At 64.0% G+C, this 15,149-nt stretch overlaps 1 protein-coding gene across 1 annotated transcript; it reads left to right on the top strand.

The window, feature by feature from the left end:
* The first annotated feature begins 360 nt into the window (after positions 1–360).
* STAT2 (signal transducer and activator of transcription 2) lies at positions 361–14,806 on the top strand. Its single transcript, XM_075061030.1, has 24 exons — positions 361–402; positions 1,061–1,224; positions 1,610–1,775; positions 1,868–1,966; positions 2,189–2,281; positions 2,476–2,554; positions 3,245–3,330; positions 3,718–3,866; positions 4,428–4,586; positions 5,689–5,781; positions 6,055–6,114; positions 6,391–6,411; positions 6,793–6,886; positions 7,141–7,197; positions 7,574–7,657; positions 7,740–7,838; positions 8,140–8,275; positions 10,603–10,652; positions 10,738–10,826; positions 11,159–11,298; positions 11,590–11,778; positions 12,153–12,210; positions 12,541–12,974; positions 13,188–14,806. Exons 2-24 carry the CDS (start codon positions 1,094–1,096, stop codon positions 13,325–13,327), a joined length of 2,706 nt encoding a protein of 901 aa, XP_074917131.1. The 5' UTR covers positions 361–402; positions 1,061–1,093; the 3' UTR covers positions 13,328–14,806.
* Positions 14,807–15,149: the final 343 nt, after the last annotated feature.

Here is a 15,149-nt window from a genome sequence, read left to right as displayed (position 1 = left end):
GGCTGGCCTAGCAGGGGCTGCGGGTCAGGAGTAAGGGGCACCAGCAGAGCTGGTGGTGGGGAGTCCAGGGCTGGGCTAGCAGGGGCTGCGGGTCGGGACTGAGGGGCAGCGGCAAGCTGGGGAGGTGGAGCCCAGTCTGGATTCTTGCCCCGAAAGACACCAATGGCTGTTTTCAGCTGGGAGTGCTGTGGGCGGGGGTGTGTGTGTCTCCAACAGCCCCTTTCCATACTGAGCTGAGCCTGGTTCAGCGGCACCCAGGGGGTCAGGGCTGGGAGGGGGCTGGGTTAGAGCCACGGGGGGGGGTGGTTGGCTTGTGTCTGATCCTGCCAAGGCAGCAGCAGCTGTTTCCCTCGGTGGCTGCGGAGCCGGGAACGGTGCAGGCCCCGGGTTTGGGTGCTCCGTGTGAGTCAGGGACAGGGGCCTTTCCCCTCCGGGGGTCACTGACTCTGATCTGGCCGCAGAGCGGGACTGGCTCGGGGGGGGAGGGGGACGGGGCCTTTCCCGTCCGGGGGGGTGCTGGCTCCTATCCGGCCCCAGAGCGGGACCGGTTGGGGGAGGATGGGACATGGGGTCTGTCCCCTGTGCGGGGCACTGGCTCCAATCCAGCCCCAGGGTGGGGACTGGTGGCGGGGGCATGGGGCCTGTCCTGTGGGGCGGTGGGGGGCACTGGCTCTGATCCGGCCCCAGGGCAGGACAGGCTCGGCTGGAGTGGGGAGGAGATGGGAATGCCAACCGCCAAAATAAGGCGTCACTAACGTAGCTGCATCCACCAGCCAGGAGCAGCAGCCCCAGATGTGGTGAGCAGGGACCACATCTGGGCCTCTCTGTAGTTCTAAGAACAGCCTGCCCGGGGGGAGCTGGGCCCTGAACCCTGGGGAGCCCCCACGCCAGCCAGTCCCCACCCTGGGGTTGGATCGGAGCCGGCAGCCCCGAGAGGGGAAAGGCCCCATGTCCCAGCCCCTGGCCCTGTCTCTGGCCCGGGGTCCTCGTCCTGCTGGTGCCCTGGGCTGGGTGCGAAGGGGGGACCCCGCTCACCTGCTGCCCTGGTTTGCCTTCCCAGGGGTGGGGCTGAGACGCCGGGGACGGCCCCACCATGGCCCAGTGGCAGGAGGTCCAGCAGTTGGAGAAAGTCTACCTGGAGCAGGTGCACAGGCTGTACTCGGAAGACCACCTGCCCATGGAGGTGCGGCAGTACCTGGCCCCCTGGCTCGAAGACCAGAACTGGTAACTGCGGGGCCAGGGAGGGAAAGGTTAATGTGGTGGGGGGGTCAGCAGCGGGGACCCACAATCCACAGGTGCAGGGGTTGTCTCAGCTCTAACGTGGAGGGTGGTGTCTGATTTGGAGGTTCGGGGGGAGGGGAAAGATGCCCCCCCCCCGACATGAGGGAAGGGAGAGCAGAAGGCTGGTGGAACCCCAGGAAATAGCTCAGCTGGGGGCTCCCTCAGAGACCCCTGGGTGCCTCTCCCAGCGTGGCCCCATGGATCCCCCATTGGAGTTGTGGGGAACTGGCAGTAGAGGGACCCACCCGCCCCACCCCGTCAGTGTGGGGTAGTCCAGGAGCTGGCTGTGGCTGGGTCTCTGCAGTGCGCCCCCTTGTCTCTGCCCCAGGAACCGGGCGGCTGAGCCCCCCGCGGCTGAGCCCCGCTCTTCCCAGGCCCACATGCTCTTCCACACCCTGCTGGCCCTGCTGGACGACCAGTACAGTCGCTTCGGGGCCAGCGAGAACGACTTTGTGCTCAAGCACAACCTGCGCAAAGCCAAGCTCAACTTACAGGTAGGAGCAGGGTGCTGGGGGGCAGGTGCTGGGGTGGGGTGGGGTGCTGTGCTCACCCCACTGACACACCCCGCCCCTGTGCTCTCTTCCAGGCCAAGTACCAGGAGTGCCCGGAGCAGCTGGCCAACATCATCGCCAACCTGCTGCGGGAGGAGAAGGCCATTCTGAGCAGGGGGCTTGCGGCCCAGCAGGTAAGCAGGGCTGGGGGGGCTCTGGTATTCCCCCCCTCCCCTGGCTTTCCACAGCACAGTGCCCCCTAACACCACATACGGGGAGAGCCCCTCTCCTGGGTATCTGTCTCCTCCCCTGGGACCCTGCCCGCCCTCTGGCCTGCGGCTGGCTGTGTCTGTGGGGTGGGGCAGGGATCCCAGTGTGGGGCTAAAAGGGGCCTGTCTCTTGTGCACCCCCTTCAGGCCTCAGCTCAGCCGCCGGCCAGTGCCCCCATGGAGACGGACCGGCAGCAGAAGATCGAGCGGCGCCTGGTGGAGGCCAGGGCAGCGGTGCAGGTGGGTACGGCCCAGCTATCGCATATGGAGCCTGGTGTGCTGCCCCCTTCCCCGCCCGGAGCTGGGTTTGAACCTACAACCAGGTGGTTCCATACCCCAGGGCCCAGCCCCCGTGCCAGCCGGCAGCCTAGCTGTGCCAGTGCCCGTGCCCCAGGCACTCCCTGCCCCTGACCCGGTTCCCTTGCCACTCCCAGGAGCTGGATCGCGAAGTGCGCCACTTAGAGGAGCTGCAGGACACCTTTGACTTCCGCTTTAAGCTGCACCGTATGGTTGGTGAGGAGCCCGGGCAGGCAGAGAGTGGCAGGGCCAGGCTGGCTGGCGGGGGGAGGGAATGGGGCAGAGATACGGGGGCGAGGGGTAGTCAGAGGGGTGGGGGGGGTCCCCCTGCCTGCTCTACCCCAGCGTGCTGGGGCGGCCAGGCTGGGGGGCGCTGGTGAGCACGGCAGGTGAACAAGGGCAAAGCCAGGCGAGGAGGCAGGGGGTGACTCAGAGAGGAGGGCTCCTCCCCAGAGCCAGCTCTGCCCTCGTGCGGCGTTAGGGGGCTGAGGTCTCCTGTGCTATGAGCTGGGGTTCAGCAGGGGGTGCTCTTCCCTCGCAGTCACACTGCCCCCCCGTCACAGCGAGGAGCTCACGGGCAGAGGGCTCAGTGGGGGGTGTTTCGCGGCAGGGGGCTCAGTAGGGGGTGCTGCACTGCAGGGGCCAGAGGGGCTCAGCGGGTGTGGGCTCAGATAGCGGGGTGCTGTGCTGCAGGGGGTGGGGCACAGCAGGGGCGGAGGGCGGTGTGCTGCAGGGTGGTGGGGGGCACAGCGGGGGCACTGTGCTGCAGGGGGGCAAGGCAGGAAGTGTGCATGCGCTGCAGGGGGCGGGGGCTGTTCCCACAATGGCACTAGGGGGAGGTTGACCCATGACTTGCCTTCTCCTGTCCCCCCCCCCCCCCCTCACCCGCCCTGTCGCGTCTCCCAGCGAACGGTGGGTCCTCCAGCCCGACACCTGGCCTCGCCAGACGGAGCGCAGGCAGGCCGGCTGAAACACGTGGACCGGCGCCGCAGGTTGGGCTCCCCATGCGGACCGGACCCGCCCTTGCTTTGACGGGCGCCTCGTAGGGGGCTCTGTGGGTACCTGGTGCAGCTGGATCAGGGGGCAGTCACCCCCACCTCCACACACACACACACACACACACACTCCTCTCTCTCTGGGGGCATTTTCTGGGTCCCTTCCCCAGTGGGTCTTCTCCGACGTGCCTCAGTTTCTCAGGGCTGCCTCCCAGCTGGGCGATCGGTGTCATGGTGGAGCAGTGCACAGCTGGTTGCCCCGAGTGGCTGCGTCTTCCCATGGCGTCTCACTGTGCCCCCGCCAAGCTGGCAGGAGCCGGTAGGGCGGCCCTGCCCCCCCCCCCAGTTGGTCGCCTGGGGTCACAAAAACAGTGTCTCTGGCAGGACGTGCTGGCCCGGGCACAGGAGCTGCTGGGCCGCTGCGAGACGCTGCGGGATTTCCTGCTGGAGGAGCTGGCCGAGTGGAAGGACCGGCAACGGAGGGCCTGCATCGGGGCAGCCTGCGACACCAGCCTGAGCCGCCTGGAGACCTGGTAGGGGGCAATTGGGGGGCCCCCCCCCAGGAGTCTGGGACCCTTTCACCAGCTGGGGGAGGGGGTCAGGCGCTGGGTGGACCCCAAAGCCGAGCGCAACCCCCAGGCTGGCTGTACAGTCTGCAGTTAGAGGTCCCCAACCCAGGGACAAAGGTGAACCCCCAGCGTCCCAGCCAGCCCCTGGGGCTCTGCGACCTGTCTCCCTCCCTCGGCACAGATGGTCCCTTGTCATCCCAATATTTAGGTGACTCCCCATCCCAAGGGCCAGGCACTTCCCCCAGGATCCGGTCCTGGCACCGGCGGTTTTAGCCAGTCCCGTCCGAAAGGTGTCAATGGTTTATTAACTAGGGAAGAGAAACGAGCGGGTGTTTGCCTGGGGGGATGTGGGTCACACGGGCCGACACTGACACAGCCGCTCTCTGGAGATGTCCCCCCAGCTGTCCCGGGCCGGCTTGCCGTGGGTCTCTGGGCCGCCTTGTGTGTATCCCGCTGGGGGACGCGGCTCCCTGGCCTGGAGGGGTCCCCACCCCCAGGGCTGACCCAGCTCCTCTCCGCCCGCAGGTTCACGGGGGCGGCCGAGGTGCTTTTCCAGCTCTGGCGCCTCCTGCGAGCCCTGGGTGAGCAGCACGTCAAACTCACCTACCTGCACGACCCGCTGGCAGCACAGCGACCCCTGCTGGAGAGCCGGCTGCAGGAGCAGCTCTCCTGCCTCCTGAGGAGGTGCTGGGGCGAGGGGGGTTCTGGGGGGGCTGCCTCATAGGAACCTGGGTGTACGTGGGGGTGGGGCTGGTGCATGGGGGAGGAGGGGCTGCCCCTAGGAGTGAAGGAGGGGGTTGGATGATGCAGGAGGGTCAGGGGGTTGGCCCTGGGAGCATGCGGGGGCTGGGATTATGCGGAGGGGGCAGGGGGCTGCTCCTAGGCGCATGGGGGTACATGGGGGTAGGGGGCTGCCCCACCAGTGTTGTACTTAGAGTGCTGCACAGGATCTTTTCGGAGGAATGAGGCAAAGCACCACATTGATTGGTAATACGTGTAGCAATCAACACTGTATCACGTGCGTAGGAGACACTGCACACGCACACGTCGTGGTGGTGTTACCAGTGAGTTGCTCCCCTTAACCGCACTGGCTGGGTGAGTTTGATGGGGGCGGGTGGAGCCGGGCTTCTGCCGATCCGGATCATGCTCCATGTTGACAAGACGAGACCCGGGGTCCTGTGCGAGACCCCTCCCCTTAGAGCAGCTTCCCTCAGACGCAGATCTGCACCACGTTCAGAGTCCGTCTGTGTCCGTGGGTCCTTTGTGCTGCTGCTTCCTGGGGGTTGTCCCAGTGCTGCACAGAGGGTGTCCCAAAGCAGGTGCTCGCTTCTCACCCCATGCGTCAGTACGTCTGCTCCTCTTCAGTGAGCCCCCTGGGTCTGGCTTCCAGCCCCTCGCCAGCTGCTAGCCCCTCGCCAGCTGCCTGGAGGTGCTGCCTTCCAGCCTTTACCCGCTCACCCCTCGTTCGTTCAACAGGGCCATTGATTGGGGGGGGGAGTCTCATTCTACCCTTAGCAAAAAGACATGTTTTGAACATTATACCAAGGCTCAGTGCAAAGTTTCTTTGTAAGGATCTGATACAAAGTTGTGGGCAAACAGAGGCATAATACGAAGTCATGAAAGTTATTAGGTGAAGATGCTTCATGCAGAGACAGCCGCTTGGTGCAGAGACCGGCCAGCTCAGGCCAGAAGAGTGGGGGGTCGCTGGGCTATGTGGTATTGTGGGGGGGATTGAAGCATGTTGGGGACACCCTGGGGTGCTAACACCTCCCCCCTCTTCCCCCAGTGCCTTTGTGGTGGAAATCCAGCCCATCATGCCGTTCCCCAACCGGAGACCCTTGGTGCTGAAAACTGGCAGCAAATTCTCCGTCCGCGCCAGGTGAGCCCCCCGACCACAGTGCCCGTCTGTCCCTGACCATCCTGTGCAGGGGGGGGCTGGCGCTTACTCCACAGCCTGCCCCCCCGCCCCTCCCCAAGGCAGATCCCTGCTTCTGGCCCTGCAGGATGGGCCCCGATGGGAGCGGGTGCTAGAGGGAGAGGGACGCTGAGCCTTGGGGGCAGAGTGTCATCATCCCCGTTTCCCCCCCCACCCCATGCAGGCCATGTTGCCTGCCAGGCCAGTGTCCAGGGTGACAAGCTCCTCTCCCCCCAGGCTCCTGGTCAAGCTGCAGGATCGAAGCCATCGGCTGGAGGTGAAAATCGTCCTCGACCAGTGAGTCATGTCCCCCCCGTGAGGGCCTTAACCCCCTTCCCCCGGGGCCTGGACGCCAGCCCAGCCACAAGGCAGGGAGCCCAGAGGGTGGGGGGCAGGGGACAGGCGGCTCTGCCTGGGGGATGGAAACCCTGGTTGGGGCAGAGAGGCTCCAGAAACTCTGCAGGGAGCGGCGGGTGGGGACAGGCTCGGGAAGCCCTGCAGGGGGGCTAGCGGGGCAGGGTCCCTGGTAAAAGCATCTGATTTACTGGTGGTGTCCTGTGTTTCCTCCTGCAGGCATCCCCCCGACGTGAAAGGGTGAGTAGCGGACAGACTGGGATACGGGGCGTTTCCCCTCTAGGGGACGCTGGCTCCCATCCAGCCCCAGGGCAGGGACTGGCTGGCTCAGGGGCAGAGTGGGGAACGGGGCCTTTTCCTTCTAGGGGCTGGGGGCACCAGCCCTGATCTGGTCCCGGGGCAGGGATCCAGTTTGTTTCCAGCACTGGCTCTGCTCCAGCTGAGGTGCCTGGGGCTGAGAGGGTTCTTGTCGCTCTCCTGGGTGTTTACCGGGCACCCATCACCAGGGTCTCTGGCCCCGCCCAGCCAGGGCCTTGCTCCGGCCCGGATTTGAACCCGGGTCTCTGCCCCAGTGCAGCCCGGCCGGCCTCACGGCCCCACCCCTCTCGCTTCTTCCCGCAGGTTCCGGAAGTTCAACATCCTGACGTCCACCAGCAAGACGCTGGTCCAGGACGATCCACAGATGGAGGGGCTGGTCTGCGACTTCCGGCACATAGTACGGGCCAGGCGTGGGAGGGCCCGGACTCCTGGGTTCCCAGCTTGGGCTGGGGTGGGGAGCCTGGATGCCTGGGTTCTTAGTGGACGGGGAAGCAGAGGGTGGCTGGGGTGCTGAACCCGGACGCCCGGGTTCTCAGCTTGGGGAGGGGAAGTGGGGAGCCCTGCCCCAGACAGGTGGTTCGGCCCCGTGGCCCCACTGCTGCAGGCTGAGCTGGGCGGGCAGGGGCCAAGCACTGACTCTCTCCTTTGCAGTCGCTGAAGGACCAGAGGGCCGGGGCCTCGGGCAAAGGCAGCAAAGGTGCCAGCGAGGTGGGTTTCCTGCGTGTGCCCGGCCGGCCGAGGGGGTGGGGGCTGGCGCCTACAGCCAAGCCTGGGGGGACCAGCCCAGGGCAGAGCTGGGCGGGGGGGAGAGTTGGCAGTGGGTTTAAGGGGTACAGCCCCTTAAATGCTTCCCTCTGGGGGGGCTTCTACCCCAGGTGGGTCCTACTGCTGCCCTGGATGTGCCCAGCCCCCCTTCAGCCCCTCCCCCTGCTGGGTCACAACCTCCCTTACAAACCCAGACCCAGTGCGGTCGCCCCTCTGCAGGGACCCCCGGGAAGGCGCTGAAGCACCAGGGGTCCAAACCCCCTGGTTCAGGGGGGTCGGGCCCCTGGCTGACACCTCCCCCCACCCCCCTCTGTTGCAGGGGCTGCTTGCTGTTACGGAGGAGCTGCACCTCATCACGTTCACACTGGACTATAAGTACCAGGAGCTGGCGCTGGAGCTGCAGGTGGGCGAGGAGGGGCTGGGGGGGCAGTGAGGGTGTCTCGTTCACTCCCCCTCCCCTGCTGACAGCTCTCCCCTCCCCCTAGACATCCACCCTGCCTGTGGTGATCATCTCCAGCAACAACCAGTTCTCCAGCGCCTGGGCCTCCATGCTCTGGTTCAACATGCTCAGCCCAGACCCCAAGGTGAGGGGCTCCCCCCCGCAGGCCAGCGTCACGGCTGCTTTGCGCAATTGGGGACTGTGGGGGGTCAGGACACCACAGTGGGTGGGGACATCTCTTCCTCACGTTCGGTTCGGTCCAGGGTGGGCCGCGTTTCCCCCCCGCCCCCCCGTGGCTCTGCCCAAGTGTAGGGGCCCCTTGCAGCCACGTCCTTGTGGCCTGTATGCCCCCATGCCACTCCAGCAGCAGGGCCTGGTGGGGCCCCGATCTGGTTCCAGAGCATCCCAGCCCCCCTCCCCCACTAACCCCTGCGCTGTCCCTGCAGAACCAGCTGTTCTTCTCCGCGCCGCCGGCCGCCTCTTGGGCCCAGCTGGCCGAGGTGCTGAGCTGGCAGTTCTCAGCCGCCACCGAGCGTGGGCTGGACAAGGAGCAGCTGCACATGCTGGCGGAAAAGCTCTTTGGTAATGGGAGTGGGGGGTCAGCACCTGACTAGCACCCCTAGGGGCTGCAAGGCAGAGACTCCTCTTGGGGGGGAAGGCCCAGGCCTGTCCTGGCTGAAGCCCATCACCGGGGTCTCTGGGCAGCGCTGAGGGGAGAGTGAGCCTAAAGGGAAGACCCCCAAGTCCACGGGGCTCAGAGCAGCTGGGCCGGACCCCCTGGCCTCTGCACTGCCCCCTCCCACGTGTGTGGGGTGGGCAGCGAGGGTGGGGGGAATGGCACAGGGCGTGCCAGGACGCCTGGGTTCTCCTCCCGAGTCTGACCTTGCGGGAGTCGCGTCTCCTCCCTGTACCCCACTTTCCTCTCTGCAGCATCAAGGTGGGGGGCGATTGTGAAGGGATCCCCAGGGTGAAGCCTGGGACTGTGGCAGCACTGTGCCCCCTGTGATGATGCGGTTCTGGCGGGATCCAACTGAGAGTGGCAAATCAGGACCAATTGCTCAAACAGGGCAGTTACAGCCCCAGGCTGGGGTTTTTCCACCTCTAAGGCAAACCAAACCAGCCAGACAAAAGACTTCGGTGTCACCCCTCTGGCTACCACAAGTCACGCAAAGCAATTTCCTTAGACACTCCGTCTCCAGTATCACCACCAGTGCACCGGTCCTGGGGATGAATGGTTATGAAAACCAACACCCAGTAAAGAAAAAAGGTTTCTCGATCCAAGGACCAAGCCCCAGACCCAGGTCAGATGTGACACATTAGATATTACCCACAATTCACGCTGTTGCCAATCCTAGAATTAAAGGTTTTTCATAAAAGGGAAAAAAGATAGAGATGAGAGCTAGAACTGGTTAAATGGCATTAATTACATTAACAGTGATGGCAAAGTTCTTAGTTCCGGCTCTTGTAGCAGTGATGGAGTAAACTTGCAGGTTTAATTTAAGTCTCTGGATACATCCCTCGCTGGGATGGGTACATTCTAGTCCTTTGTGCAGAGCTTCAGTTTGTAGCAAAGTCCCTCCGAGGTAGGGAAGCAGGATGATAGACAAAATGGGAGATGGAACCTTCGCCTTATATAGGCTTTTCCAGGTGTAAGGACACTTCTGTGTTCTTCCTGTGGAAAGTTACAGCAAAATGGAGTCTGCAGTCACATGGGCCAGTTTCTGCACACCCTGCTGAGTCACAAGGCGTATCCACCTCCTCTCAATGGGTCAATTGTGTAGCTAATGGGCCATCAAGCACGCTAAACTGAACTAACACCAGCTTGTCTGGGATCTTTCCCAGTAACACAGAACAAGTTTGAAATACAGACAGTACACAGCCAATATTCATAACTTCAACTACAAAAATTATACAGACACACAGACAGCATAATCATACCCAGTAACCCGTAACCTGGTCTTAGACACCTTATATGACCCCCTTTAGATAGGATTTGGTGCCACTACAGGACGTTGGTTGCAACCCATGTTCTATATGGTCCCAGTTTATACCAATAACATCACACCCCCGTTAACTCATCAGTCTGGGCAGTCTCTCACAATGCCTTACCAGTGACAAGCAGCAAACCCCTCCGGGTGCTGCGATCACTCAGCACAACCGCCTATGGAGCCCCAAACCCAGCTAGATTGTGTGAATGCTCCCAGAGCCACTCGTGAGGCACCAGCCAGCTCCCAGCACCGCACCCCAGGAATATACCGTCCTGCGCCGCTCCAGACGAGCGGTGCAACTGTATTGATTGGTTCACCACTTCATCAATGAAAGGTGGACGTACACCAGTCTATGCCAACCTGAGCAAAGCCCCTTACCAGGCACTTCAGGCAAACTCGCTGGCAGAGACGAGCACACGGACTGACTATGAAAGAGAGATTTTAAGTGATGGACAAAAAGTCAGAGTTAGTTACCAAGAGAAAATAAGACCTAAGCCCTCAGTCTGGACTCTCAATCCTATTAGATGGGGCAATGTCTAGATGAAGCCGTTTTCCTCCCCCCACGGGATTTTTGTCTCCTGCGATGAGTCACTGAATTGTATTTTCTCTGCTGGACGATGGCGGGTGATTGCCGTTCAGCCCCCACCCCTGGGCGTTGTCTCTGGAGAGCTGGTAGCTGAGCACTCCCCAAACCCACCGCATGTTTTAGTGACGACCCTACAACGCAGCTCTGCTGCTTTCCTCTGCCCTGATGATACATACACAATCTGGGGGTTACAGGGCGCTCCCCCGAGAATGGAAGGTCACAGCCATGGTCCCTGCTGCGGGGGTCGGTGCTGAGTCTGGGGAGGGGGATGAGGACCCCAGAGAAGCTTCATTAATGCACCCTGCAATTTTCTCCCTCCTTCCCCCATCTTAAAGGGCCGGAAGCCACCCCCGCCAGCACTCTGACCTGGGCCAAGTTCGCCAAGGTAAGTTGCTGCTGAGTGTGGCCGTCCCCTCCCCGCTCCCCACCCCATAACCTCCCCTCAGCCTCTCACCTCCTCTCTGCTGCAGGACAACCCACCCACCTTCTCCTTCTGGACCTGGCTGGACGGGATCCTGAACCTGATCCGAGACCACCTGGCCCAGCTCTGGAAGGATGGGTAGGGGGGGCCGGGAGGGGGCAGGGATCTGAGCAGTGCATGGGGTGCCTGCTCCCCTGTCTGGTCAGGCCAGGAACTGCAGCTGCTCCCGTCACTGGCTTTCCCCAGACCTTGAACAGGGGTCGGCTCAGCTCATTATGGGGGTTTGTGTGTAAGGCTGGAGGAGGATTTAGGGGAGCAGATGGGGGGGGGGCCCCAGTAAAGGGGACAGGGGCTGTGCAGCCCCAGAGGAGTGAGGACCCCAGGAGCATGGTAGGGAGGGGGCACTGAGGGGGGCTCCTCGAGGGGGCTCTGCCGGCAGCTGACCCGGGCTCCACTCTGCTCCCCTCCAGGCACATCATGGGCTTCGTGAGCCGCAAGTGGGAGCGGCAGCTGCTGAAGAGAAAGCAGATGGGCACCTTCCTGCTGCGCTTCAGCGAGAGCACCCGCGAGGGCGGCATCACGTGCAGCTGGGTGGAGCCCGGGGAGAAAGGTGGGTCTTCCCCGGGGCGCGGCCCCCTGCTAGCCAGGCCCGGAGCCAGGCTCTTCTGTCGCCGGGCGCCTGCACTGGGGAAGAGAACCCAGGAGTCTGGCCTCCCAGGCCCCCGCGCCCCGCACTGGACGCCAGATATCGTGGGGCAGGGCCAGTGTTACCTAATGGTTGGAATGCGACATTGTGAACCCGGACTCCTGGGTTGTCCTCCTGGCGCTGGGAGACCTTGGTGCAGCCTGTCCCGTCTCTGGGGCTCTCCCTGGCAGTGACAAAGCCTGCCCCCGCCCCCAGGTCAGCCCAAGGTCCGTTCTGTGGAGCCCTACACAAAGATGGAGCTGACATCGCTGCCGCTGCCTGACATCATCCATGACTACCAGCTGGTGGCCGCCGAGAACATCCCCGAGAACCCCCTCAAGTTCCTGTATCCCGGCACGCCCCGGGACGAGGCCTTCGGGAAATACTACACTGAGAGGAGGGAAGGTACCGGCTGCTCGCCTCCCACTGCAGCCCCTGGGCCCACCCCGCTCTGCGGGTGCCCCTCAGTCCCGACCCACAGCTCCTGCTAGCCCAGCCCTGGGCTCCCCACCCCACAGCTGTGCCAGTGCCCCTCAGTCCCGACCCACAGCCCCTGCTAGCCCCGCCCTGGGCCCACCCTGCTCTGCCAGTGCCCCTCAGTCCCGACTCTGGTACAACACTCGCGGTTACTCTATTTGCACCCTAGGTGAGAATTGGTGCCCGGCTGGTTCGGTGGCAGGGGTGGGGAGGGTCTCACCAGGAGGGGGGGCTCTCCCTGGGGCGTGTTTCCACCTGGGCTCCCCTCTCTCTGACCCCTCTGTTCTTCCCCCTTCCCCCAGTGGACCTGCTGGAGCAGAGGAAGTACCTGAACCGGCGCTTGATCCGAGTGTCCTCCAGGTGAGGGAGCCGGACACTGGGGTCCCTTCGTGCTGGCCTGCCCCAGCCCTGCAGAGGAAGTACCTGATTTCTCCCTTCCCACATCCAAGGGCCCAGCCCCTCTCCCTGGCCAGGCTGCCCCACTGTGGCAGGAGCTCTCCAGGGGGACTCCCAGCTACACTCCCTCCCATCCCTAGTCAGGGCTACTCAGCGCTTCGAATCCCCTCCCCTCCACCACCCTTCAGAGCAGCTCCAGCTGGCCTTGGGGCTTGGCCTGGGTGGTTGCCCCATTCCTGAGAGCATCCTCTCCTCTGCCACAGACCCTCTAAGCCAGGCCCCCTCTCTTCCTAGGCAGCCACATGAGCCATGGCTCCCGGAGAACATGGTAGCGGCACCTCCTGCAGCTGAGGGGCTGGCAGCCAATCACCTGGAGGCGCTGGAGCCGGGCGCCAATCGACTGGAAGTGCTGGAGCCAGGGGCCAGTCACCTGGAGCCACTGGAGCTGGGGGCCAATCACGTGGAGGCGCTGGAGCCAGGGGCCTGTGGGCTGGAGGCACTGGGATTGGGGACTTATGAACTGGAGTCACTGGAAGCAGGGGCCAATCACCTGGAGGCGCTGGAGCCGGGGGCCTATGGGCTGGAGGCACTGGAGTTGGGGGCCTATGGGCTGGAGGCGCTGGAGCCGGGACCCAGTCACCTGGAGGCGCTGGAGCCAGGGGCCAGTACTCAAGAGATGCTGGAGGCGCTAAAGCAGGAACTGGACCTGATGAGCTTTGATCGGGCTGGTGAGTCTCCAGTTCCTGCCCCGGGGGATGGGGAGGGCGCTTGGCACCAAGAGGGTGGGGGGAGTAAAGAGGCCAAGCCCCTCCGCCCAGCTCTGGGGGTGCCCCTCGCTCCCGACCCGCAGCCTCTGCTGTCCCAGCCCCCATTGTGTCCCTTTTCCCCAGGCCCTGTGCCCCCCCCCGGCTCCCCTGAGCCCAGCTCCCTTTCTCTTGCAGGCTCCAACGCACTTCGAGGCAGAGACCCCTACCTGCCCCCGCCAGGCGACGCACCCCCCGCTGTGCTGCCTGGCAGCACCTTGTTCCTGGGGGCCAACGACCTGCCCCCACTCCACGTCGACTCCAAGGACTTCCAGTGACAGCGTCTGCCCGTCGCTGGGGGGGCTCAGGGGCTAGGACCTGTTCCCCAGGCCCCCCTATGTATTGGGGGGTGGCCCTGGCTCTACCCTCTCCCTACCTTCTGGGTAGGCCCTGGGGCATCTGTGGTCCCTGGAGCCTGGGGCGGGGGGTTCTTGGGCCTTCCTGTCCTTAGTGGTGGGGGTGCAGGTGGCTCCCCCGGGGGTGAGATGAACTATCTCTCTCTTTCTTGTAAATAAACCTGCCCCCCCCCCAGGTTGCTGTGGTGCTGTTTGGGGGGGGGGGGGCTCCATGGTGTCTCATGGGGGGGACCCCTGAACTGTTTGTCCCCCTTGTGTGGGGGCCGTGTGCGGGCTGCACCCTCCTGCTGCCCCGGGGCTGTTGTGCTCTGGCTGGCCACCAGAGGGCACCACACCCTCTCCTACCGTCCGCACCTTCCCCTATACCAGGGGTTGCAGGGGTGGGGGGGTCCCCACACTTGGAGGGGAGCCCCTGGGTCTTCGCCCAAGCAGAACTCTGCTCCCCCCAGGCCTGGAGCAGGGCCCTGGCTGGTGGCCGGGGCCTGAGCGCTGGGCTGGTTCTGGGGCGGGGGGGCCTGGAGTTGGATGTGGGGAGGAGCAGGGAGGGCTGAGCCTGGGGGGAGGGGTGTGTGTGTGTGTGTTACCGGGCACCCTCCCCCCCAGGGGGTGCGCTAGGGGCTGGGGCTGGCTTGAGGTTTCCCAGGGCATCAAAGCTGGGACCAGACCCCAGGTGTCCTGCCCCTCGGTCCATCCATGTCCCCCTGCCCCTCAGCCACGCTCCCTCCTCCCAAAGATGGGGCTGAGCAGAGCAGGGAGGACGGTGCCCCTGGTAATGGGCAGAAGTCCCTGCCCCTGCCCTGGGAGAGGCCCTGGCCCTGGCCCATTCCCGGGGAGCTCGGGGGGGCTGAGCTGGGGCAGGAGGGCTGGGTGTTGATCTCTGAAATGGTACTGGCCTGAGCTGGGTGGCACAAGGGTGTCGTGGCCCTTGCAACCCCCCTGCTCCTCCCCTACCCTCCCCCCAGTGCCAGCCACGTGGCTGGGAATTTTTCATAATATTTTGTATGATGATTGTGTGTGCCTCAGTTTCTCCATGTGCTGCATAGTTAACTAGGTGCCGGGGGAAAGGGTTACTTGCAGCCACCCAGGCATGGCTGACACTCGGCTGGCTGGGGCCCAGAAGACAACAGCCCTGGTCAGCGCCCCTCTGCAGGAAGCCGGCCAGGTGGGACCAGCTGGAGAACAAGGAGCTGAGGAGGAGAAGGAGGGTGGCCAGGGGCCCAGCTTTGCCTGGGACCAGAGGAAAGGACGGCGGAGGGCCAAGGACCGTTGTTAAGTGGGGGCTACTGGAAGCCACAGACTCTTCGGGGCTGGGGCTGAGTGTGTTGCGCTCTGGACTGACCCCCGAGGACTTTCCCCTTTTCTGTGCTGCCCCAAGGTGTGTAATAAACCCCCCGAACAGCACGAGGCGCAGGCCAGTCTGTACAGATCAAACCCTTCAATAGGCACTGGCGGCTGGGGAGCCGATAAATAGCTTAAATAGCCCCCCGGCGGGGGCATAAATAGACAGTGGCTGCTCATAAATAACCCAAGGGCTGGGCAATAAATACACCGGGGGCGAGGGGTATGGATGTGATAAAACATACAGAGTTCCCAGAAAGTGGGAGCGGAGCTCAGGCCGCGCAGGGTTTCCGCGCAGGGTTGACTCGGCGCAGGCGGTCCTGGAAGAATCCTCCCCGCCTAGCGGGTGGCCGCGCGTGGGCAAAGACCCCGCGGCACAGCGAGAAAGGGAGGCGGAAGGCTGGTG

The sequence above is a fragment of the Chelonoidis abingdonii genome, chromosome 26 (assembly GCF_003597395.2).
Source record: "Chelonoidis abingdonii isolate Lonesome George chromosome 26, CheloAbing_2.0, whole genome shotgun sequence".
Classification (NCBI taxonomy): domain Eukaryota; kingdom Metazoa; phylum Chordata; order Testudines; family Testudinidae; genus Chelonoidis; species Chelonoidis abingdonii.
Note: the sequence above shows the minus strand (reverse complement) of the source record. Positions and strands in the feature narration are given on the sequence as shown.